Source organism: Salvelinus namaycush, chromosome 11 (assembly GCF_016432855.1).
Source record: "Salvelinus namaycush isolate Seneca chromosome 11, SaNama_1.0, whole genome shotgun sequence".
Lineage (NCBI taxonomy): Eukaryota > Metazoa > Chordata > Actinopteri > Salmoniformes > Salmonidae > Salvelinus > Salvelinus namaycush.
The window spans coordinates 14,947,376-14,975,057 of record NC_052317.1 but is presented as its reverse complement, the minus strand read 5'-3'; the positions used below and the strand labels follow the sequence as shown (position 1 = coordinate 14,975,057).

At 43.1% G+C, this 27,682-nt stretch overlaps 1 protein-coding gene across 1 annotated transcript in view; it reads right to left on the bottom strand.

The window, feature by feature from the left end:
• LOC120056305 (ephrin type-B receptor 1) overlaps window positions 1-23,745 on the bottom strand; it is a 207,649-nt gene extending 183,904 nt beyond the window's left edge. The window contains exons 1-2 of the mRNA XM_039004545.1: window positions 23,727-23,745; window positions 23,119-23,183 (exon numbers count right to left, since the gene is read on the bottom strand). Coding sequence (XP_038860473.1) covers window positions 23,119-23,183; window positions 23,727-23,745 — 84 coding nt within the window. The remainder of the gene's footprint in view (window positions 1-23,118; window positions 23,184-23,726) is intronic.
• Window positions 23,746-27,682: the final 3,937 nt, after the last annotated feature.

The window sequence follows — 27,682 nt, the reverse complement described above, 5'->3', positions numbered from 1 at the left end:
TGCGAGTTGGAAAACAAGTGTGATATTTACGCGGGGAGGCTGAGCCACATCAACAAAAATGCTAAATGGTAAATTAAAGGCATGAATATACACACACACACACTCAGAGGAGGCTGGTGGGAGGAGCTATAGGAGGACGGGCTCATTGTAATGGCTGAAATGGAATCAATTAAACCAAATCTTACATGTGGTTTCCGTATGTTTGATACCATTCCATTTATTCCATTCCAGCCATTACCTATGAGCCCGTCCTCCTATAGCTCCTCCCACCAGCCTCTCCTGCACACACTGAGGTGAGATGGACAATAGAAAAAGAATGAATAGAACGGGCGTCCCCATTCAAGACAATGATGGCATAATGGGTGGACTGGCAGCCATTGCGAGTTTACCTATAGGAGCAAAGCAGGAAGTAAAAGCAGGAAGTGCACCCATCAATATGTGCGTTGATTTGATTATTCAACTCAACTGACATGACAAAAAAGACATTCCATTGCATGAGCCACATCAGTTAGCATATTTGAATGAACATTCTACATTACCATGGATATTATTGCATCACAATACCAGAGTGTACCCATGAGTTTACCAGTCAAATTGCCAGGGTTAGACGTTCCAAGCCTGTTCTATTAATTATATGTCTATGAGATGGACCTTGGACGAAGATTAATCCAACTTAGTTCACCTGATGTAACCTGATGTAACATCAGTCTCGACAATAGGAAGTAACATTTGTTTCTGCTCCACAAGCAAAGTGAGCAGCCATTCAATCCAAAGCGCTGAAAGACAACACGTTCACGACCAAGTAAGGACACACTGTGCAATCAAAGGTGGTCAATGTCAATGTCAAGAAATGCTGTAGCTCTTACATTCACTTTTTTATATCTCAACAACAACCATTGAGTTTCCACTATACCTGAAAGATTAAGTCTGAAACTGCTTCACAATCCAGTAGCAACACTACCTTTAGCCCTATGGTGAAAGGCTTATGTCCTGTGTTGTGTAGAACCAAAGGTAAAGAACTGGATGTTTATCTATCTGCTCACGACAACAACAGGATTACACAACTTTATGTTCTAAGGCTTTGAGAGGATGGACTGTTTGGATAGATGAACAGATATCAGCCTCTCAGGGCTGGGGAAGGAAAAAGAGAAAAGGGATATTGAGAGATGTACAAATAAAGATTAGAAATATGGATGAAAAATATGGGAAATGGACACATACAAAGAGATAGGGAGAGAGAGGGAGAGGGAGAGGGAGAGGGAGAGGGAGAGAGAGAGAGCGAGAGAGAGAGAGAGAGAGAGAGAGAGAGAGAGAGAGAGAGAGAGAGAGAGAGAGAGAGAGAGAGAGAGAGAGAGAGAGAGAGAGAGAGAAGACAGGAAAGTAGTGCACTCGGAAAACAAAGAAGAAAAAGAGTGAGAAGGAAAGACAAAGAGGGACGTATTCAAACACCACAGGTGAGCAGAGTTGACGAGGCGAGACAGGAGACATTCACTGCAATTACAGCTGACCTCACAGGTCTGCTGTAAAAGGAGGTACTTTAAGATTTGGCTGACCTGAGTTTGAGGACACTTCTCCTTTCAATGCATCTAACCATTCTGCCTCTCACAGTCATGCCAGTAAGTGAAGAGGAGGATGGATTCTCTACTTCTCTTTTGTTTGTGTTCTAGTTTCATTTATCTTTTCTTTTATTCATGGTCATATGGTCATAAGGATTTTTAAGAGAAGGAAATCAATAATTGAGTCAGCTTTTTTCTGTGTGTTCTCATCCTAACGGAGTAATCATGTTAAAAGAGAACAGATAAAGAGAAGCATTTCCCTCATCTATCTACACACAATATCCCATAATGACAAAGCAAAAACAGGTTTTAAGAAATGTTTGCAAATGTATTAAAAATAAAAACAGAATTACTTAATTATTCAGACCCTCTACTCAGTACTTTGTTGAAGCACCTTGGGCAGCGATTACAGCCTCGATTCTTCTTGGGTATGATGCTTCAAACTTGGCACACCTGTATTTGGGGAGTTTCTACAATTCTTCTCTGCATATCCTCTCAAGCTCTGTCAGGTTGGATGGGGAGCGTCGCTGCACAGCTATTTTCAGGTCTCTCCAGATGTTAGATCAGGTTCAAGTCCGGGCTCAGGCTGGGCCACTCAAGGACATTCAGACACTTGTCTCAAAGCCACTCCTGCGTTGTGTTGGCTGCGCTTAGGGTTGTTGTCTTGTTGGAAGGTGAACCTTCGCCCCAGTCTAAGGTCTTGAGTGCTCTGGAGCAGGTTTTCATCAAGGATCTCTCTGTACTTTGCTCCGTTCATCTTTCCCTCTATGATCCAGAATAGTCCCCCAGTCCCTGCCGCTGAAAAACATCCCCGCAGCATGATGCTGCCATCACTATGCTTCACCGTAGGGACGGTGCCAGGTTTCCTCCAGACGTGACGCTTGGCATTCAGGACAAAGAGTTAAATCTTGGTTTCATCAGACCAGAGAATCTTGTTTCTCATTGAGAGTCCTTTAGGTGCCTTTTGGCAAACTCTAAGCAGGCTGCCAAGTGCCTTATACTGAGAAGTGGCTTCTGTCTGGCCACTTTACCATAACGGCTTAATTGGTGGAGTGCTGCAGAGATGGTTGTCCTTCTGGAAGGTTCTCCCATCTACACAGAGGAACTCTGGAGCTCTGTCAGAGTGATTGCTCAGTCTTGGTGGTTCCAAATTTCTTTCATTTAAGGATGATGGAGGTTACTGTGTTCTTGGGGACCTTCAATGCTTCAGAAATGTTTTGGTACCCTTCTCAAGCTCTGTGCCTAGACATAATCCTGTCTCGGAGCTCTACAGACAATTCCTTTGACCTCTTGGCTTGGTTTATTTCTCTGACATGCATTGTCAACACTGGGACCTTATATAAACAGGTGTGTGTAAATCCAATCAATTGAATTTACCACAGGTGGACTCCAATCAAGTTGTACAAATATCTCAAGGATGATCAATGGAAACAGGATGCACTTGAGCTCAATTTCGAGTCATATAGCAAAGGGTCTGACTACTTATGTAAATAAGGTATATCTGTTTTGTTTTTTTATAAATGTGCAAACATTTATAAAAACCTGTTTTCACTTCGTCATTATGGGGTACTGTGTGTAGATTGATGAGGAAAAAATATGTATTTAATCAAATTTAGAATAAGGCTGTAACATAACACAATGTGGAAAAAGGGAAGGGGTCTGATTACTTTCCAAATTCACTGTAAATATACATACAAAACATTAGGACTACCTCCCTAATATTGAGTTGCACCCCCTCATTTGCCCTCAGAACAGCCTCAATTCGTTGGGGCATGGACTCTACAAAGTGTCGAAAGTGTTCCACGGAGATAATAGCCCATGTTGACTCCAATGCTTCCCACAGTTGTGTCAAGTTAGCAGGATATCCTTTGGGTGGTGGACCGTTCTTGATACACACGGGAAACTGTTGAGACTGAAAAACCCAGCAGCGTTGCAGTTCTTGTCACAATTCACTTGGTCAGGCTATGTCATGGAAAGAGCAGGTGTTCATAATGTTTTGTACACTCAGTGTATGTGTATATATACAGTACCAGTCAAAAGTTTGGACACACCTACTCATTCAAAGTAAACAAATATATATATATATATTTTACTATGTTCTACATTGTTGAATAATAGTGAAGACAATAAGAAGATTCTTCAAAGTAGCCACCCTTTGCCTTGATGACAGCTTTGCACACTCTTGGCATTCTCTCAACCAACTTCACCTGGAATGCTTTTCCAACAGTCTTGAAGGAGTTCGCACATATGCTGAGCACTTGTTGGTTGCTTTTCCTTTACTGTGCATTCTAACTCATCCCAAACCATCTCAATTGGGTTGAGGTCAGGTGATTGCGGAAGCTGCTCATCTGATGCAGCACTCATCACTCTCCTTCTTGGTCAAATAGCCCTTACCGGGCCCTCCTAGTGGCGAAGTGAACTAAGGCACTGCATCGCAGGGATGTCTTTGTCCCATCGCACACGAGTGACTCCTGTGCGGGCCGGGCACAGTGCACGCTGATACAGTCGCCAGATGTACGGTGTTCCCTCCGACACATTGGTGCGGCTGGCTTCCGGGTTAAGTGGGCATTGTGTCAAGAAGCAGTGTGGCTTGGTTGGGTTGTGTTTCGGAGGACGCAGGGCTGTCGACCTTCATCTCTCCCGAGTCTGTACGGGAGTTGCAGCGATGAAACAAGACTGTAGCTACCAATTGGATACCACAAAATTGGAGAGAAAAAGGGGTAAATATATACGTATATCTCTCTATATATATATAGACTGTATATATATATAAATATAAATACATGTAAACAATAGCCCTTACACAGCCTGGAGGTGTGTTGGGTCATTGTCCTGTTGAAAAACAAATGATAGTCCCACTAAGCACAAACCAGATGGGATGGAGTATCACTTCAGAATGCTGTTGTTGCCATGCTGGTTAAGTGTGCCTTGAATTCTAAATAAATCAAAGACAGTGTCACCAGAAAAGCACCCAACACCATCACACCTCTTCCTCCATGCTTCATGGTGGTAATCACACATGCAGAGATCATCCGTTCACCTTCTCTGTGTCTCACAAAGACACGGCAGTTGGAACCAAAAATCTCAAATTTGGACTCATCAGACCAAAGGACAGATTTCCACCGGTCTAATGTCCATTGCTCGTGTTTCTTGGCCCAAGCAAGTCTCTTCTTATTATTGGTGTCCTTTAGTAGTGGTTTCTTTGCAGCAATTCGACCATGAAGGTCTGATTCACACAGTCTCCTCTGAACAGTTGATGTTGAGATGTGTCTGTTACTTGAACTCTGTGAAGCATTTATTTGGGCTGCAATTTCTGAGGCTGGTAACTCTAATGAACTTATCCTCTGCAGCAGAGGTAACTCTGGGTCTTCCTTTCCTGTGGCAGTCCTCATGAGAGCCAGTTTCATCATAGCGCTTGATGGTTTTTGCGACTGCACTTGAAGGAACTTTCAAAGTTCTTGAAAATTTCCAGATTGACTGACCTTCATGTCTTAAAGTAATGACGGACTGTTGTTTCTCTTTACTTATTTGAGCTGTTCTTGCTATAATATGGACTTGGTATTTTACCAAATAGGGCTATCTTCTGTATACCACCCCTACCTTGTCACAACACAGCTGATTGGCTCAAATGCATTCAAAAGGAAATAAATTCCACAAATGAACTTTTAACAAGGCACCCCTTGTTAATTGAAATGCATTCCAGGTGACTAACGCATGAAGCTGGTTGAGAGAATGCCAAGAGTGTGCAAAGCTGTCATCAAGGCGAAGGGTGGCTACTTTGAAGAATCTCAAATATAACATATATTTTGATTTATGTACCACTTTTTTGGTTACTACATGATTCTATGTGTTATTTCATAGTTTTGATGTCTTCACTATTATTCTACAATGTCAGAAATAGTAAAAAAAAAAGAAAAACCTTGAATTAGTAGGTGTGTCCAAACTTTTGACTGGTACTGTATTTACAGGTAATATACATATAGAAGGATCAGATACACCTTTGGTACATTTCTAATACCAAGACACACAACTGCAACGTGTTTCGGCTGCTAGTCTTCTTCAACGCTTCTTCACAAGCACGCGCACCCACACACCCTGGTCCATGTGATTGCCTGTCCTGTCATCCCTGTCCCCATCTTGAGTGTAAATGATGATGTCTACTCAGAGCAAATACTACCCAGTCTGCCAGACAAACCTAGCAAACACACCCTATATCCTCCACTGTGTGTGTGGTGTGTGTGTCACCCCGAGATTAAGATGCTCTTCTCCCATGGCCACTGAAGCACAGCCAGCACGATTCCCTGTCATTTTTCTCTCCTCTTTCCATTTCAGCTCCAGACTCCAGGGTCACAGTTCACCTCTCTCTCTCTCTCTCTCTCTCTCTCTCTCTCTCTCTCTCTCTCTCTCTCTCTCTCTCTCTCTCTCTCTCTCTCTCTCTCTCTCTCTCTCTCTCTCTCTCTCTCTCTCTCTCTCATAGCAATATCTAAAAGAAGAGAGAATAATAGTTTTTTATCAGTTGTTGAGTTCTGTCAACTAGGTAGCTAATAATCAGATTGCTCTCGCTTATTTTATCCATGGTTCTCCATGGTTGCATTTAAGGGCTGTATTTCAGGAGTACATTAGTCCACAGCCAAATCCTTTTGCATGCACACTGTACTTAGAGCGATAACACCTTGCAAAGTAGAAGAGTGTAGGTCAACGCTGGGCTGCAGTGCCTAGATTTGATGGATGAATGGAACATTTTGAAGGGCCATTTGCCAAATCAATAACATTTATTTCAATTGCAGTTTTCTAGCATTAATTGTTCACAGGGGGACATGGGATTTCCACATGTATAGATAAGTCACGTTACAAGGAAGCCCTTTGGTGAAAATGTTACATAGAGTTATATGAGAGCTATAGAGTTATATAGCCCATAGATCTCAAGAGAACAGAAAGTGCAAGGAGGCCCTATAATTTTACCAGTATCAAAGAGGCCCTACCAAGTAGCAAAGAGGCCCTATCATGGTAGCAGAGAGGCCATGTCGGTATCAAAGAGGCCTTGTCGGTATCAAAGAGGCTCTATTTCAGATTGCATAGAGGCCTTTACAGATATCTGTAAAGGCCCCCCACCTGATTTGAGCCCCACATTTTTTGCAAAAAAAATGCCTGTTTTTCATGTTACTTTGGCATTAATATTTGTCACATAACAGTTTGCAAATGTAAAAAAATAAATATAATTGAGTTAATAAAGCCTCATACAATGAACTAGTAACTGAAAGGTTGTAAGATCAAATCCCAGAGTTGACAAGGTAAAAATATGTCGTTCTGCCCCTGAACAAGGCAGTTAACCCACTGATCCTAGGCCATCATTGAAAACAAGAATTTGTTCTTAACTGACTTGCCTAGTTAAATAAAGGTAAAATAAATCAATTTTAAAATACAAACATGGTCTCTTTTTTGTTTTCTTGAGTAAGGCAGCTCCAAAATGCAGGTGTTTCAGCCTAGCTCAGTGCTTTCTGTGGTGGTGGGGCAGCCAGCGGAAAATGTAGGGGTTCGTAATATTCTCTAGTTGTGCCGTGATTGGCTCAGTGTTCTGTCACTCATGGGGACACTACGTCACTGCCAAATCTATGGGTAGAGCTCGAAAATTCATGCCCCTTGGGTGCCATAGAGTTACATTAGAAGTGCCTATCCAAGAAGGCTCAAGGTCATTGGCCACAGATAAAATGACGTCAAAATGATAAATATTCAACATTGGCCTTGCCGTCAATCCAGCATGATTTTTGACACGCTCAAAACAACTGTTAACTCGGATCTAGGAAATCTGACTTCAGTGAGTTCAAACAACTGGGAACTCAGAAAAAAATTAGCTCCAACTGGGAAAATAGGTTTTGAACGGTCATCCAAGTCAGGAACTCGGGCCTCTTTCTAGAGCTACGACCTGCAGATCACTGACGTCATCATGATTCAACTTTGCTTTTTCAGTTCCCAGTTGTCTTGAAAGCACCATAAATCCAGAGAATGACAGACTTTGATGACAAAGTTTGATTACAAAATTTGCCCACGAAGGACCGCCGTGCCACCTTCCTGTTCAAGTGAGCACAGCACAACAAGGTGAGTCCAAAAATGTCTTGTATGCTGCTGCTAACATAATGTAATATGCCAAGGAGGTATGTATACTGTAGCTAAGAAAATAATACTAAGTGTATGTTGTGTAGTAAGCTGTTAGTAGCCCATGTGCCTCACCCTGATAATTTTGTCTATGTTCCCCTCATAATTTCACCTACTGTTCTGACTTGGTGGTGCACATGTAGCCTATAACCTGTTTCAGAGAAATGTAATCATTGTATATTGTAAGAGCTTTCATTGTCTGCTTATATGCCCCCTTTATTTATCCACGGTTCTGATTTGATGTACAGGGAGAACACTGTAAGAACGGGCCATGTTCTGAATACTCAGGCTGTACATTTCAAAAGTGCTGAACAAATAGTTATATTGACTACGTCCGTCCTAGCTCGCTCATTAGTGTCTTATTCAAAATTACGGATTGCCTCTTATCCGCTTCGTCCCCTTATGCCATAGTTTGTACATCTCAATAGTCATTAGAAACCACATTTGTTTAAGCAAGTCAGCTATATCAGCTATGTTTTTTTTAAAGGCAGTAAATGAGGATGAATTAACTGTTTTGCTGCCAGACTAGGCTCTGCTGATAGCAGGTGTTATAGGTTAGCGTTTAGTGTTGTTTAGTTTAGTGTTTAGTGATGTATTGTGTAGTGATTGGCATGCAACACCCCCCCCCCTCCAAAACAAATGGTTTGCCCCACCCAGATTTACATGCTAAAATCTCCACTTCCCTCATCACTTCAATCTTTTTGTCCTTCGTCCCCCTGTCCCCCCACCTATGTACCCCGTCCTGTGTGTGCCTGTGCCTGTGCGTGTGCCTGTGCCTGTGCCTGTGCCTGTGCCTGTGCCTGTGCCTGTGCCTGTGCCTGTGCCTGTGCCTGTGCCTGTGCCTGTGCGTGTGTGTGTGTGAATAATGGATGTGTGTGTCTGGCCAGCAGATGGTCAGATGGTCAGCCAGGCTCTCTCCTATTTAAGACATGCGGAGAGCACATCAATGCCTGACGGGGACAGCCATCAATTTGACCAGCCCTGATCATATCTCACACACACACACACACAAACACACACGCACACACACACACACCCCATGAGACATCCATTAACTCATCCCTACCTACCCTCTCACACCTGCCATAGGCCAGGACAAAGACTTTCAATTCCATTTCCCTTAATCTTCCCTTTTATTCCACCCAATTTCACCTTCTCCCACCCCATCTTCCACCCACCTCGCCCCCTTTTCCCCACACTATTCCATCCTTCTTTCCATCCCAACCACTGCCTTTTCTCTACTCCTTTGACTTTGTATCCCAAACCCTATCACTCTTTGTTACAGTCTCTCTACAGTGCCTTGCAAAAGTATTCATCCCTCTTGGCGTTTTTCCTATTTTGTTGCAATACAACCTGTAATTTAAATGGATTTTATGTCATGGACGTACACAAAATAGTCCAAATTGGTGAAGTGAAATGAAAAAAAATTAACAAAATAAAAAACAACGGAAAAGTGGTGCGTGCATATGTACAGTTGAAGTCGGAGGTTTACATACACCTTAGCCAAATACATTTAAACTCAGTTTTTCACAATTCCTGACATTTAATCTTAGTAAAAAGTCTCTGTCTTAGGTCAGTTAGGATCACCACTTTATTTTAAGAATGTGAAATGTCAGAATAATAGTAGAGAGAATTATTTATTTCAGCTTTTATTTCTTTCATCACATTCCCAGTGGGTCAGAAGTTTACATACACTAAATTTGTATTTGGTAGCATTGCCTTTCAATTGTTTAACTTGGGTCAAATGTTTCGGGTAGCCTTCCACAAGCTTCCCACAACAAGTTGGGTGAATTTTATCCCATTCCTCCTGACAGAGCTGGTGTAACTGAGTCAGGTATATAGGCCTCCTTGTTCGCACACGCTTTTTCAGTTCTGTCCACAAATTTTCTATAGGATTGAGGTCAGGGCTTTGTGATGGCAACTCTAATACGTTGACATTGTTGTTCTTAACATCTTATGGCTGCAGAGGCAGTATTGAGTAGCTTTGATGAAAGGTGCACAGAGGTGCCCATAGTAAACTGTCTGCTCCTCAGTCCCAGTTGCTAATATATGCATATTATTATTCGTATTGGATAGAAAACACTCTGAAGTTTCTAAAACTGTTTGAATGATGTCTGTGAGTATAACAGAACTCATATGGCAGGCAAAGTCCTGAGAAAAAATCCAAACAGGAACTGGGAATTCTGAGGTTGGTCGATTTTCAACACAGCCCCTACAGATCACACAGTGGGATATGGATGAGTTTGCACTCCCTACGGCTTCCATTAGATGTCAACAGTCTGTAGAACCTTGTCTGATGCCTCTACTGTGTAGTGGGGCTGAAGGAGCCAGGAAATAGTCAGGTCTACCATGATCTGGCCATACTCTGACCATGCGCGTTCACATGAGAGGGAGCTCTGTTCCGTCGCACATCTGAAGTCAATGTAATTCTCCAGTTGAAACGTTACTGAAGATTTATGTTAAAAACATTCTAAAGATTGATTCAATACATCATTTGACATGTTTCTACTGACTGTTACGGAACTTTTGGACATTTCGTCAGCTTTTAGTGAACGTGCTTTCTGACTTTGGATTTGTTTACCAAACACGCTAACAAAAATAGCTATTTGGACATAAATGATGGACATTACCGAACAAAACAAACATTTCTTGTGGAAGTGGGAGTCCTGGGAGTGCATTCCGACGAAGATCAGCAAAAGTAAGTGAAGATTTATAATGCTTTATGAGTTTTGTTGACTGCACAATTTGGCGGGTAACTGTATGGCTTCCTTTTGTGGCTGAACGCTGTTCTGAGATTATTGAATATTGTGCTTTTGCCGTAAAGCTTTTTGAAATCTGACACAGCGGTTGCATTAAGAACAAGTGTATCTTTAATTATATGTAAAACATGTATCTTTCATCAAAGTTTATGATGAGTATTTATGTTATTTGACGTGGCTCTCTGCAATTTCTCCAGATATTTTGGAGGCATTTCTGAACATGGCGCCAATGTAAACTGAGGTTTTTGGATATAAATATGAGCTTCATCAAACAAAACATATATGTATTGTGTAACATGAAGTCCTATGAGTGTCATCTGATGAAGATCATCAAAGGTTAGTGATTCATTTTAACTCTATCTCTGCTTTTTGTGACTCCAGTCTTTGGCTGGAAAAATGACTGTTTTTCTTTGATTTTGCGGTGACCTAACATAATCGTTTGTGGTGCTTTCGCTGTAAAGCCTATTTGAAATCGGACACTTTGGTGGGATTAACAACAAGATTATCTTTACAATGGTATAAGATCCATGTATGTTTGAGGAATTTTAATTATGAGATTTCTGTTGATTGAATTTGGCGCCCTGCACTTTCACTGGCTGTTGTCATATCATCCTGTTAATGGGATTGCAGCCATAAGAAGTTAAGCCATTTTGTCGCAACTTTGGAAGTATGCTTGGGGTGATTGTCAATTTGGAAGACCCATTTGCGAACAAGCTTTAACTTCCTGACTGATGTCTTGAGATGTTGCTTCAAAATATCCATGATTCTATCTATTTTGTGAAGTGCACCAGTCCCTCCTGCAGCAAAGCACCCCCACAACATGATGCTGCCACCCCCGTGCTTCACGGTTGGGATGGTGTTCTTCGGCTTACAAATGTATATATATAAAAATATGGAAAGAATATGGCACCACAACAAACCTTTCAAGAGAGGGCCGCCCACCAAAACTCATGGACCAGGCAAGGAGGGCATTAATCAGAGAGGCAACAAAGAGACCAAAGATAACTCTGAAGGAGCTGAAAAGCTCCACAGCGGAGATTGGAGTAACTGTCTATAGGACCACTTTTAGCCGTACACTCCACAGAGCTGGGCTTACGGAAGAGTGGCCAGAAAAAAGCCATTGCTTAAAGAAAGAAATAAGCAAACACATTTGGTGTTCGCCAAAATGCATATGAGAGACTCCCCAAACATGTGGAAGAAGGTACTCTGGTCAGATGAGACTAAAATTGAGCTTTTTGGCCATCAAGGAAAACACTATGTCTGGCGCAAACCCAACACCTCTCATCACCCCGAGAACACCATCCCCACAGTGAGGCATGGTGGTGGCAGCATCATGCTGTGGGGATGTTTTACATCGGCAGGGACTGGGAAACTGTTCAGAATTGAAGGAATGATGGATGGCACTAAATAATTGGGAAATTATTGAGGGAAACCTGTTTTAGTCTTCCAGATATTTGAGACTGGGACGGAGGTTCACCTTCCAGCAGGACAATGACCATAAGCATACTGCTAAAGCAACACTCGAGTGGTTTAAGGGGAAACATTAAATGTCTTGGAATGGCCTTGTCAAAGCCCAGACTTCAATCCAATTGAGAATCTGTGGTATGACTTAACCTGTTTGGCGTGCAAGCCCGACGTCGGTACACTTATGACAACAGCCAGCTCAAAGTGCAGGGCGCAAAATTCAAAAGATATTTTTTTTAAATATTTAACTTTCACACATTAACAAGTCCAATACAGCATATGAAAGGTACACATCTTGTGAATCAAGCCAACATGTCCGATTTTTTAAATGTTTTACAGGGAAGACACAATATGTAAATCTATTAGCTAACCACGTTAGCAAAAGACACCACTTTTCTTACTCCATCAGTTTTTTACTCCATCAGTAGCTATCACAAATTCGACCAAATAAAGATATAAATAGCCACTAACCAAGAAACAAATTCATCAGATGACAGTCTGATAACATATTTATTGTATAGCATATGTTTTGTTAGAAAAATGTGCATATTTCAGGTATAAATCATAGTTTACCATTGCAGCCACCATCACAACTCGACTAGAATAACTACAGAGAGCAACGTGTATTACCTAATTACTCATCATAAAACATTTCTTAAAAATACACAGCGTACAGCAATTGAAAGACACAGATCTTGTGAATCCAGACAATATTTCAGATTTTCTAAGTGTTTTACAGCGAAAACACAATATAGCGTTATATTAGCTTAGCACAGTAGCAAACCACACAACAGCATTGATTCCAGCCAAACATAGCGATAACGTATTCACCACCAAAATATATTAATTTTCACTAGCCTTCTCAGAATTCTTCAGATGACAGTCCTGTAACATCATATTACACAATGCATATAGAGTTTGTTCGAAAATGTGCATATTTAGCGGCACAAATCGTGCTTATACAATGAAAATAGTGTCCAAATACTCAAGCAATCTGTCCGGCGCCATCTTGGAAAGACACCTATTCTTATCGAAAACTATTCATAAACTTGACTAAAAAAATACAGGTTGGACAGCAATTGAAAGACAAATTAGTTCTTAATGCAATCGCTGAATTACATTTTTAAAATTAACGTTACTGCGCAATGCAGGGTGCGATAAAGCAAGGCTACACTGCAAGTAATGGCGTCTTATGCATTTTACTTTTTCCAACAGAACAATGAATTATCAGCATAAATAGTTCTTACTTTTGGATGAACTCCCATCAGAATCTTGGGAAAGGTGTCCTTTGTCCAAAAGAATCGTTGCTAGGTTAGAGAACGTCGTCTTCAACGTTGCAATTAGCAGTAAACAATAGCCATGTGGGCCAGAGATACCCAACTTCCTACAACGTCACGAAAATAAATACCCGAAAATCGCAATATACTGACATAAACTGATATAATTCGGTTTAAAATAACAACATTACGATGTCTTTAACACCTATATCGAATAAAAACAGAGCCGGATATAACTAGGAGCTAAAACAAGAGCTTCTAACATGACATGCCAAGACCCTCCCTGCGTCAGAGCGAAGAGTGGAAAGATGGGACATTTCGGTTCCAAGCAATTTATAACCTTTGGGAACTACGTAGAAACTCCATTTCAACTCTCCCTATTCGCTGACACCCAGTGGAAGGCGTATGCAGTGCATCTCAACCAATAGAGGACAGGCAAATTAATACAGAGGTCTCAGAACAGCCAGCAAAATTCTGCATTCTGACATACACATAGGAAAATTGCTCTAAGTCGAGTTCTGTTTCACCCACAGATATAATTCAAACGGTTTTAGAAACTAGAAAGTGTTTTCTATCCAATAGTAATAATAATATGCATATTGTACGAGCAAGAATTGAGTACGAGGCCTTTTTGAAATGGGCACCTTTTATCTGGCTACTCAATACTGCCCCTTGAGCCCAAAGAGGTTAAAGATTGCAGTAAACCAGCGGAACCCATTCATCTTGAAGGAGCTGGAGCAGTTTTGCCTTGAAGAATGGGCAAAAATCCCAGTGGCTAGATGTGCCAAGCTTATTGAGACATACCCCAAGGGACTTGCAGCTGTAATTGCTGCAAAAGGTGGCTCTACAAAGTATTGACTTTGGGAGGGTGAATAGTAATGCACGCTCAAGTTTTCAGTTTTTTGTCGTATTTCTTGTTTGTTTCACAAAAAAACGATTTAGCATCTTCAAAGTGGTAGGCATGTTGTGTAAATCAAATGACATAAACCCCCCAAAAATCTATTTTAATTCCAGATTGTAAGGCAACAAAATAGGAAAAATGCCAAGGGGGGTGAATACTTTCGCAAGCCACTGTATATGGGAGCTAGGACCATAAAACTGCAGCAGCCAAATTCCCCGTTCAGCAATAAATCTGAATCTCAGTCAGCACCTAAATCAGCACCTACCTACACCCTACCCACTATCGCTCTCCCCTAGCACCCTACCCTCAGCACCATACCCCAGCACCATACAGCGTCCTCTCCCTTTCTCCCCTACCCATAGCACCCTACCCTTATCCTCTGCTACTCCTAACACCCATCCCACAAGCCTGTGCGCCATCCCTGACCCGTGGAGTGACATGCGCTAACCCAGACTCTCATTCAAACACAGTCAACCAATGCACAGCCACACTCTTTTTTTCACTCTTCACACACAATTGCCCTCTTTCCCTCTATACCTCAGCTCGCTCGAGTCTCCCTTAATCCTACACGCCCCCCTTTGCCTCCCTCAACTGAAAGCCACCCCCTCCTCTTACTCCTTCCCCCTCTCCTTGTCCAGCTCTCCTTTCCCCCTCTCGTTCCACTCTAAAGGTTTCTCTAATCTCTCATTGCCAAAACGGAAAACCCTCCACTCCATCCCTCTCCTTTTCCTCTGTTTCTATTCTTGACATTCGTCCCACGCCCCCTTTCCTCCCTTCCTCTTCTCTCCTCCATCTGAGGTTGTTTTCTCCAGACTCCAAAGAACACAGTGGCCACTGTGTGTGTCTGTCTGAGCCATTACCTTTCACGCCTGCTTGCCCCCGGCCTGCTGCATGGCTGAATGGCAGAGGTCAAAGGGCACTCTCCTCTGTGGGACACCATATTTAATTCATCATCACTGAGCAGCTCTGTGTGTGTGTGTGTGTGTGTGTGTGTGTGTGTGTGTGTGTGTGTGTGTGTGTGTGTGTGTGTGTGTGTGTGTGTGTGTGTGTGTGTGTGTGTGTGTGTGTGTGTGTGTGCGTGCGAGACAGAGAGTGAGAGGGAGAGCAAGAAAGACTGAAAGAAGAGAGAGAGAGAGAGAGAGAGAGAGAGAGAGAGAGAGAGAGAGAGAGAGAGAGAGAGAGAGGTGAACCATGTAAGTGTGTGTATGAGTCATTATTGCTTTGAATAAGTGGTCTAGTCACATCTGCTTGCCTTGTCTTCTACTTTCCTATATGAACATATGCCGTATGTGTTTGAGTGTGTGTGTCTACATGTGGTCAACTGACATATCATGGTTTGAAGTGCACTATATAGGGAATAGGGTGCCATTTAGGACACAATCAGTATGTCCGGAGGAAGAGGTAATTCACTTCAAACCTACTGTATTTATACAGACCATTACATCAATGTGAGTTTACATACATCCTCCTTAAATAAAACTTAATCCTATGTGCTGTATGCCTAGTTTATCATTTGCTTTGTTATACTGTATACACTTTCATGCCATTTCTGCTCATCGTATAAGGCACTCAAGCATGTTTTTGACAGAGATCCTATAACAAAATGCTGCAGTTTTAAGCCTTGGGCTGTTACCGTATATAAATACCCCCTAACGTCTGCAATCGACTCTGTTTGACACCGCTATGACCTCTCACCCTCTGTAAATGTGTGCGTGGTGATCTAGCCTCATCTTTCAACGTATCTCTCAGACATATCATTGCCTTGAGCAGATCTGCACCGGGCGCTATAAACACACAGACAGAGCAAGGGTGCTGTGTTCTTCCGTTAACTTCCACTAGTGGGACTGCATTCTCCCTGCAGCAAGGCTCAATCCCTGAACCCTTACAGCGAGAACAGCTTAAAAACAACTTTGAGAAGAGACAAGAGACAATAACTCCTTGGTACTTAGCCTTGCTTTGCTGAACAAGCCTCAATGAAATAGAAATAGAACTACCCAAGTATTTACTACAAGAATCTGGGTCAAAACCCTTAGCTGTGTCTTCACACTTTTCTGCAAGAATCTTACAAACAAAGAACCCTGACTGTCTTCAAATATCAACCAAAAAAAAAGTATCTTCAAACCCTGCAGGTATATGTTGCCCTTAAACCCAGATCTACTATCAGCTTACCTTCCTCAGATGCTAGTTTTAACCATTAGGGAAAAAACAGAAAACTAACCTTGGATCAGCGACCAGGGACAACTCCTATTCTACTTCATGCAGTACCCACTATCCTACAGAATAAACACAGTATTTCATTGCTCTGAGTGAATGTGTAGATGGAGCTAGATTCTTGAGTGGATGCAGTAGTGTGTGTGTGTGTGTGTGCGTGTGTGTGTGTGTGATGTAGCTCACTAGGGTGCGAGAGCTCCACTCAATATAGTACTGATTAGTACTGAGGCAATCTGACATCGAACATCATGCATAGCTCTCCGTAATGGCTGTGAGATTTTGAGGCTCCTTGACCTGTAGGAAAGGCTCTCATTTTTCTTTTACTTTTAGGGAACTGTCCCTTTTAATTACACTTTTTGTTTAACTGTCCGTTTAACTGCAGGCACCTCTAGGCAATAGAGATGTACAGAGAGAGTAACGTCTCATCAGTCCTCTATAGAGTCCCACGGTGGAGGTGTCATAATACCCATAAAACCTAGCAGTCAAACAGGGAAATGGTTCCAATTGTATCTTGGATTGAGCAAACCTTCCCATACAATTCTGATAACTCCATGAAAGACATAACTCTACCATTTCAATTTACAATATAATTTAAAAACAAAATACCCTCTTCAAACATCTTTTCCATAGTGTGGCACATCATTTAATTGTCAGACATTTTTTCTGTTACTGCAAGTTAGTGCTAGTTTGACCACCAGAGGGCATCTTTGAGAATCATTTGATAGTCTTCCATATTGGCATTACCAGAGACAGGGAGGGCACGCGGGAGACCGGGGTTCAATTCCCCGACAGGGAGGAATGAGTATGCCGTTCTTGTAAATAAGAATTTGTTCTTAACTGATTCCATATGTGTTATTTCAATGTGGGGATCTCATGCGTGGTAATAACTACAGTACATGTATATAGGACTTGCATCCTTGGCACAATAAAGTTATTATATTCTACTCAATCCATAGGTTTCATTAATGCCATTCAGACTTGAAGTTGATACAACAACTATGATAGCTGAGGTTCATAGATAGGTTCTGAACTAATATTAATTCCAAACATTTTAGGGTCCATACACAGATCGGCTACATACTGTAGCTAGCTACACATCCATAGGCATACAGTTATTTTGATCCTCCACTACACAATAAGCAAATAAATAGTTAGCTAGCTATGTTACTTCAGCTGCATTGCACGGCAAAGCAAGTTCACACAATTGTACATTCAATTTGCAGTAAATGCTTTAGCTAGCTAGATTCTTTACATCCACTGTTTCCCAAGACGACAGCCTGGTTTTCTCAGGAGTCCCTAAAACATTAAACAACATGAATTACAATGTTATACTCATGTCATTACACCAGCTAGCTAGCTGGCTAATGTTAGCTAGTCAGCTAACTTGCTAAATATCAATTTTCGTAAATTAACTTTATGACAAAAGATATGCACAATCATTTGTCTCTACGTTAACTAACATATTCCTCTCAATTGTACATGTTTTGCTTGACTCGTTATGATGTTATAACTACTTACATTTGCTTCCACTGTAATGTTTTGTCAGCCATCTTTGCTGAAGAAAGTCACCAGGGACGGGTGGATTGTGTCAAATGCGTCATTGGAACCAATCGATATGATTGGTCATATAAAAACCTTGGGACCCAAATGCATAATGAATGCTCTAACTCCCCCTTGTGGTGGTCTGGAGCAATGAAACGGTGACGCTTGGTACCTCTAAGTCCCGCGGTGTAAGCTCGCAACTTTTAAAGGAGGAACCACTGTACAATTTTGTTTACATTTTTAGCACATTTGGAAATGATTTGGATTACTGTTTGAGGAAAATAAATGACAGCTAAACCTCTCTAGACAGGAACCTCAGGTCTCTCTCCCTATCCTTGTCCTCTTACCGAGACATCCTGCATCAGCTCCTACCTCATTCAGTGCATTCAGAATAGGCAACCTGTCTGAACACTACCCGACAGTGAGATACAGTGTGTTTGACACAGAATTCCTTGCTAGAACTGTACATGCTCCAGGCAGAACACATAACATTTAAGACCTTTCAATGTCTGTAAATGTGGCTCAAGTCTGATGACAAAAGTTGCTGAAGGAACTACTGTACCATAGCTAAAGTCCATGTCTCTGTCGTATTCTGTCACAGTGGTATGTTTACAGTCAGCAGGGAGGTACAACTATCACGTTACCAGGTCGGAAATGTTTTATTTGCCTTCTTCAGTGAGAATGGGTTTTGTATTACTGTATCTTTTTAAAGGTGCAAAATGCAGGAATCGCTCCACCATTTCCTGACTGTCAATGTTCTAATAGTTTGTCGAATTCCAGTTTGTGACAGAACAAGCACTCAGAGTGTAGATAATCATTGTACCATCTAAAACGCTGTGAAATATATTATCAATTACCAAAAATATTGTAAACTCAGCAAAAAAGAAACGTCCTCTCACTGTCAACTGCGTTTGTTTTCAGCAAACTTAACGTGTAAATATTTGTATGAGCATAACTAGATTCAACAACTAGGACATAAACTGAACAAGTTCCACAGACATGTGATTAACAGAAATTGAATAATGTGTCCCTGAAGAAAGGGGGGGTCAAAATCAAAAGTAACAGTCAGTATCTGGTGTGGCCACCAGCTGCATTATGTACTGCAGTGCATCTCCTCCTCATGGACTGCACCAGATTTGCCAGTTCTTGCTGTTAGATGTTACCTCACTCTTTCTTCCACCAAGACACATGCAAGTTCCCGGACATTTCTGGGGGGAATGGCCCTAGCCCTCACCCTCTGATCCAACAGGTCCCAGACGTGCTCAATGGGAATGATATCCGAGCTCTTCGCTGGCTATGGCAGAACACTGACATTCCTGTCTTGCAGGAAATCAAGCACAGAACGAGCAGTATGGCTGGTGGCATTGTCATGCTGGAGGGTCACCACATGAAGGAGGAGGATGTCTTCCCTGTAACGCACAGCGTTGAGATTGCCTGCAATGACAACAAGCTCAGTCCGATGATAGTGTGACACACCGCCCCAGACCATGACGGACCCTCCACCTCCAAATCGATCCCGCTCCAGAGTACAGGCCTCGGTGTAACGCTCATTCCTTCGACAATAAATGCGAATCCGACCATATCACCATACAAAACCGCGACTTGTCAGTGAAGAACTATTTTTGCCAGTCCTGTCTGGTCCAGCAACAGTGGATTTGTGCCCATAGGCGACATTGTTGCCGGTGATGTCTGGTGAGGACCTGCCTTACAACAGGCCTATAAGCCCTCAGTCCAGCCTCTCTCAGCCTATTGCGGACAGTCTGAGCACTGATGGAGGGATTGTGCATTCCTGGTGTAACTCGGGCAGTTGTTGTTGCCATCCTGTACCTGTCCCGCATGTGTGATGTTCGGATGTACCGATCCTGTGCAGGTGTTGTTACATGTGGTCTGCCACTGCGAGGATGATCAGCTGTCCATCTTGTCTCCCTGTAGCGCTCTTAGGCGTCTCACAGTATGGACATTGCAATTTATTGCCCTGGCCATATCTGCAGTCCTCATGCCTCCTTGCAGCATGCCTAAGGCACGTTCATGCAGATGAGCAGGGACCCTGGCCATCTTTATTTTGGTGTTTTTCAGAGTCAGTAGAAAGGCCTCTTAAGTGTCCTAAGTTTTCATAACTGTGACCTTAATTGCCTACCGTCTGTAAACTATTACTGTCTTAACGACCATTCGACAGGTGCATGTTCATTAATTGTTTATGGTTCATTGAACAAGCATGGGAAACAGTGTTTAAACCCTTTACAATGAAGATCTGTGAAGTTATTTGGATTTTTACGAATTATCTTTGAAAGATAGTCCTGAAAAAGAGACGTTTCTTTTTTTGCTGAGTTTATTTTCAACCGAAAGTAAAAGATGCAAAAACAAAACTTAAGAACGGGAAGCATAGAAATATCGCAAATAGACCAGATCTACCGCTTACTTGACTTGCTTTCAATGATCTATAACTGACATTTCTGTGAATTTGGTCACGTTTCCCCAAAAGTTACATATTGTAGCTTTAAATTAACAACAGTATTTTTTGGGAGAACCGTCATCAAGTTCTTTCTGGAAATAGAATTATGAAATTAAATGGGGAATGGAGAATGCTGACCACCTCCATTTCCGTCCCCTGTGTCTAGTGTGCATGCTGAGGACTATGGTTGGTGAGAGGGGGCTAGGCCAAGGCCCAACAAATGCCAGGCAGTATTAACCACATTCTCTCTGATACACTGTTACCCATCAGACATCCTGTTAGTCCCCACACCCTGTAGAGCTCTCATCTAAGAAACACACACACCCTCAGCCCAGCTCTGCCCTTAGCTCAGCTGCGGGACTACATCATGGCCTATTCTTAGCAGGCCACTCGCTCATTCAGGAGGACAAAAGCAGCGTTTAGCCACTCACCATCCATCGTGCTATCAGAATGAGTCAGTGCGCGAGTGTGTGTGTGTGTGTCAGCCTGAAGCAAGTCCCATGTTTCTCTGTAGTGCTCTTTGTGGCGTGAAACTCCTTGGATGTGTCTGTAAAACGCTTCATAAAATGCCAAAGAGCCTGTTCATGTTAGACACAGTTGCTGGTTGTTTTACACAACATAGCTGCTGCATGATTCACCGCGCTACAGTCTGGGAGGTACTAGTACGCTAAGGAAAGGAACAAGTCTGGCATTTCCGTTCATGCAGAAAAAGGATGTAGCCGGAAACCCAAATCCAAATCTGTTAAATCCGACCCAATCCAGTGTTTCCCACAAGCACATGGAGTAGCCAGCCAAATAGAAAAAGTAGCCAGCCAGGATCCCCCAAGCGCCATATGATCAAAAAATGCTCGTTTAACAATTGACACACATATTTCTTCTTAAATAATCCTGCAAGAGTCTGCTGACTTCCACTGGCTTTAAGCTTCCTTTTCAGAGGCATTGTCTCAGCAATAAAGGTATGATTGAATACATTTTATAAGAACAAATTCTTATTTACAATGACGGCCTAGTCCGGCCAAGCCCTAACCCGGACGACACTGGGCCAATTGTGTGCCGCCCTACAGGACTCCCAATCACAGCTGGTTGTGATACAGCCTGGAATCGAACTAGGTCTGTAGTGACACTTCTTGCACTGAGATGCAGAGCCTTAGACCGCTGCGCCACTCAGGAGCCAAGAATAAAGCAAGTGTTAATCATGGGCTTTGCTACACAGAAAGCAGCAGTTCCATTGTCAACACTTTGATTCAATCACTAGACGTGTATCAACATCTTTGATAATACCATACAAGTATCATTAGCTTTTAAAACATTTCAATCCTTTTTCTTTTATCACGTTTTGGACCAGAGTGAGGCGCTCTCTCCACTAGTCTACCTATTGTTCCTGCAGTGAGGAGGATTCACCATCTTCATCAAAGTTTTTCATCATTTATCTGCAGATAATCACCAAAAACCCTGCCAGTATGCAAATTAGGGAGTCAAATGAACAGCTCTCTTACCGATGCGATTCAGGAGGGTACTAACAAGTCACTCACTTTAAAGTCGCTGTCTGGCAAGTCCTGATGGACTTCATATCAAAAACACAAATGAGAACATTAGTTTACTTGTCCCGATGCGATACTATGGATACATAACTACGTTGTATGATTTCTGAATGGTAAGGATGTATGAGATTGACTTTATTCAGTCAGTTCAACATCTTTTATAAACTGGTCAAGCTTGCTCTTCGTCAGTCAAATCACAGTAAGCCTATGCGCCAGCATTTCGTGGCTGCAGATGAAACACCCAAAATAAAATAAATGAATGTGCCAGAAAGCAACAGGCTAAGTGGATTTCGACTCACCGTTACCATAAATGGAACGTGCAAATTGAGGCACACAGACGATGTAGGAGCATCATGCTCCCCTCCCTCGGTGTCAAGAAATGTGACTGCAACCACAGCGTACACAACACACACACCCAGGTACCGGGAGCCATGTCATTTACATTTACATTTACATTTAAGTCATTTAGCAGACGCTCTTATCCAGAGCGACTTACAAATTGGTGCATTCACCTTATGATATGTTCTCATCACTCACTCTGTGACTGACAGGCACCTAGACTATCAATAGATCGCTAGAAGATGCATAGCGGGAGAGGGCTCGGCTGACTTCTTTTTTCTGACTTGGCAAATTGTTTTTAAAAAAAGTACATTTAAGTGGAAAAAGTACCCGGCTGAAAATGTGTATGTACCCGGCTGTACAGTCGACAGCCGGTGCTAGTGACCTTCGCTCCTCTTTAGCCCGCTTCCTCCCCTGGATAACTGTATCATTACACTGAAGCATTACTGTAGCATTATAACTGTCTTATCCCCTATAGCCTCTATTGAAGTGATCTGGGCTGGCTTTCACTGGCTTAAGTGGACCCATTATGTAATTAAGTCATTATGAACGGGGATGGGATGGATAAAAATGAACACTGCAATAGGGATCACACTACTCTACTACGCTGCTGTAGTTCTATGGTATGGCTGGCTGTCTGTCTGGGGAAAGACAGTACTGTACATGCTGGGGATGACATTGATCGACTCATTGGGCTACGGAGACAAAGGCAAATCAAAGGGTATTTGTACTGGGTTTATACAGTTCCTTGGCTTGCATTATCATATGGCATAACTATTTAGCCCCCCTAGAATGGTATTGCTAACCATTTACACCTAAAGTGGTTGGGGAAACAATGAACCAGAGAAGATTGAAAATGATAAACATGGGGCGAAGGTAACCATGGACACAGTACATAGGAGTCCTATAAGGATGTTACTCACCCCAGATGCAGGGTAGGCCGTCCAGCCTAGCTCAGCCGTAGCCACCCGTGTGTCCATCAGCGTTTCTACACGAGAAAGAGAGAGAGAGAGAGAGAGAGAGAGAGAGAACCAGGTTAGTCAGATATAAAACAAAGTATGTTCTCATACATTCTCACTCCTGTCCCATGGTTGAAGTTAAGCCATGAATGAGCACTTTGATGAGTTTTACTGCGGAAATGACCAGAGTTCTGTTCCAGAAAAGAACACCCGATGACAGAAAGTAAATGGACCTGCTCGACTTATCCTCAATTTACACTTCTCTTCTGTTTGGAAAAAGAGAGAAATAGAACAAAGAGTAGCATTGCTCTATTGGAGTGGAATGTTGAGGACCAGTAGATTCTAGCACTAGAGTGCTGAACATTATCTCACTGTGTGTGTGTCTCTGTCTGTCTCTGCTGTCTGTCTCTGCTGTGTGTGTGTGTGTGTGTGTGTGTGTGTGTGTGTGTGTGTGTGTGTGTGTGTGTGTGTGTGTGTGTGTGTGTGTGTGTGTGTGTGTGTGTGTGTGTGTGTGTGTGTGTGTGTGTGTGTGTGTGTGTGTGCTGAGTGCTGCGCTCTGTGCCATTGTTTACCCAGCGTGATATCTCCCATCACTGTAGAGGGCTCTCCACAGCCGGCCAGGCCATTTCCACTCACATGTTTACTTAAGAAACACCAACAGAGCACTGACAGCCTGCTAGCCTTTCCAGAGAGAACACACTCTGGCCATAGTTCACAGCACATACTGTATGGAACACTGGTCACCCAGTGGTACTTTGTGTTGGAACAATAGTGTGCACTAACCCTGTGGGTCTCAAAGACCAAGGTTTGTGACCACTGGTACAGAACAACCAAAAGGTGAAGAGAGACACACCCACTCACCTACTCGCCACGTGTCATTATGTCAAATCAGTTTGCATTACTACAAATCAAATGAATTGCCTACACCCACATCTGGCCTTAATGGCCATGTACTCTTATAATCTCCACCAAAAGGATGGGTATCCCCCTCCCCCCTCACTCTCTACCTCCCCCCTCTCCCCCTCGCTCTCACCCTAACTCACCCCGACACCCCGCAGACAAATAGACCTGGCACCAGTCCTGAGGCATTTGTCAGCCCGTGTTGATTCATATCTGCAGCGTTGGCACGCCGTCAGTGTCACTAAAAGCTGATATTGTTCCAGGTAAGAGAAGGCGTCTTGTAGGAAGTCACCCAAATAATAGTTTGCCATATCTGGTGCCAACTGCCAAGGACCCAATTGTGTTTGTTGTCTGAAGAAATGAAAGGTGTGAGAATATACCAGGAAAATGTGATTTCGGGAAGATGTGATTTCGGGAAGATGTGATTTCGGGGAGATGTGATTTCGGGTAGATGTGATCGGGGAGATGTGATTTCGGGAAGATGTGATTTCGGGGTTGATCTAGGAACGGAAACACACACTTAAACTGATTAGACATATTTTTGCTGACCTCAACAAATCCTAACACGATTCTTTAGTCTAAACCATATCTTATGTCACGTCTCCTAACTGCTTGTGAAATACTGTTGGTGAAAAATTGTGAGAATAGCATAGTGCAGTTGATTGATGGGTGAGCAGAAGACAGTAGAGGGTGGTTTCAGTGTCAATCTCCTCCTCCCTGACAGAAACTGTCCACAGAGCACCAAACCAATTAGCCCTGGTGGTGATTCAGCTAAAGGCTTCTGCTGTGGTACTACTGTAGTGCACGCACACACACACACACGCACACACACACGCACACGCACACACACACACACACGCACACGCACACACCAATCTCCCATGTTCTTTTGCGCTGACAGCCTTGTTCACACTGGGTTTCCATCAGGCAATTTCTCCTCAGATAAAGCTTTGGTCTGTCACCACTGTCTGCTTGTTTTGTCTGTCTGTCTGTCTGTCTGCCTGTCTATCTGTCTGTCAAGACTGATGGAGCTTTACGCACCAGCCACCAGGCTCTGTCATGGGGCCTGCATCCATGGGCTTGCTCAGGGGAAATCACTGAGGCTTTAGTCAAACCCCAAGGGGATTGGAAAAGCCATTTCCCCTTTCCTTTTGAAGAGGGAGGGAGGGGTTGGGAGTGGAGGGGGTAGTGAGGCAGGGAAAGGCAGGGATGGGAGAGGAAGGAGAGAGAAATGAGTGAGGAGGGGAGACTGAGGATTTGAAACGGAGGGAGGTAGGGCAGGGGGAAAGGTCGAAGGCCCATGGGGGGACCCATCGTGTCATGTGGCTAGCCCCCATTAGCAGAGTCTCAGTGTGACAGATGAGTGAATGAGGGACGCTACAAGGACATTAGAAGATGGGCTGGACTGAGGTCCCATGGGGTGAGGAGAGAGAGTGGGCCCTCCTTATGCCACAGCTCAGGCACCTGTCCACTGCTCATCCCTCTGTGGTTTGACAAAGGTGATCTAATAATGGAGAATATCGAATGGAAATGTTCAATGTCGCATGAAAGTGCTACAATGCACACTTGCTCGCTAAACGTCCCAATGTAGCGAGACCTATGTCCCAATTCTCTAACATGGCATCCCAGACTCCTCTTCTTTTCCTTACGTCATGACCGCTCATATACTACAGCATGAGGTGAGTGGATTGACATATATTTAATCATAATTGTTTCCACATTGCTGTTACCAAGCTGTTGGGATATCCTAAAGGCTAAGATACCTCCCCATTCCCTGCCAGTGCCAGCCCTGTCCCTGGCCCAGGTCCTTTCACACTAGGCTAATTGTTTTAGTGCTATAAAAGCCCCATAAAACAATTTGTCCTCTTTTCTTCCAGCGCAAAATCACCCGGCAATTAGACCTGACCACATCTAACCATGCCTCCCTGCTATCCATTCATCCCTTAGCACCCAGAATCCCCCAGTGGAAGAAAATAGGATTATTTTCTTGTCCTCCGTTTTGGAGGGTATGCTAGATAGTTTTTCCCTGTATTTTACATTTTGCCTCGTCAGCGTTACCTGCGTAAGGGAGATACATTGAAAACAGCAGGTTCCTAAGCAATTCCGTCTGGAACGAACTGATACAGCTACGTTAGTGTTTTGGGTTGTTCAGTGTATTGTATTTGTAAAGTATGCGAATCCTTATCAATCCATAGCAAGAACAATAGAAAAGTATAGGCTTTAATGTATAAAGTCATTATAGCTATAAGCTGGCAGCAAGGCCAGAAGGCCATATTGAATGGAATGGATCAGAGAGGATTTGTTATAATAGAATGATTCAGGAATGGCTGGTCCTTTGTTCAATGTGTGTATCATTTGTTACAGCCACCCGCCACACCAATTAAAGTGAATCAGTTGGTTTGCTGTAGTTCAGCCCAGTTCCCATCACTGCTCAGTATAACTGGGCCTTCTAGGGTGTGTACAGGGGAGAGAGGATTCAATTTCATCTATCTGTAGAATATGGACAATATGCTTATCGTTGATCGTTGGTGTAATTGTTTGCTGCTATAACTAGCCTCCACTCTTCTGGGAAGGCTTTCCTCGAGATGTTGGAACATTGCTGCGGGGACTTGCTTCCATTCAGCCACAAGAGCATTAGTGAGGTCGGCCAATGATCTTGGGTGATTAGGCCTGGCTCGCAGTCGGCGTTCCAATTCATCCAAAAGGTATTCGATGGGGTTGAGGTCAGGGCTCTGTGCAGGCCAGTTAAGTTCTTCCACACCAATCTCAAACAAACCATTTCTGTATGGAACTCGCTTTGTGCACTGGGGCATTGTCGTGCTGAAACTATAAAGGGCCTTCCCCAAACAGCTGGAAGCACAGAATCGTCTAGATTGTCATTGTATGTTGTAGCGTTAAGATTTCCCATCACTGGAACTAAGGGGCCTAGCCCAAACCATGAAAAACAGCCCCAGACCAGTATTCCTCCTCCACCAAACTTTACAGTTCGCGTTATGCATTAAGGCAGGTCGTTTTCTCCAGGCATCCGCCAAATCTAGATTAGTCCATCGGACTGCCAGATGGTGAAGCGTGATTCATCACTCCAGAGAACGTGTTTCCACTGCTCCAGAGTCCAATAGCGGCGGGCTTTACACCACTCTAGCCGACGCTTAGCATTGCGCATGGTGATCTTAGGCTTGTGTGCGGCTGTTCGGCCATGGAAACCCATTTCATGAATCTCCCGACGAACAGTGCTTGTGCTGACGTTGCTTGATAGTGAGTGTTACAACCGAAGACAGACTATTTTTACACGTTACATGCTTCACACCTGGCGGTCCCGTCCTGTGAGCTTGTGTGGCCTACCGCTTCATGGCTGAGCCCTTGTTGCTCGTAGATGTTTCCACTTTACAATAACAGCACTTACAGTTGACCGGGGCAGCTCTAGTAGGGCATACATTTGATGAACTGACTTGTTGGAAATGTGGCATCCTATGACGGTGCCACGTTGAAAGTCACTGAACTCTTCAGTAAAGCCATTCTACTGCCAATGTTTGTCTATAGAGACCCGTTCATGGCTGTGTGCTCGATTTTATACACCTGTCAACAACGGGTCTGGCTGAAATAGCCCAATCCACTAATTTGAAGAGCT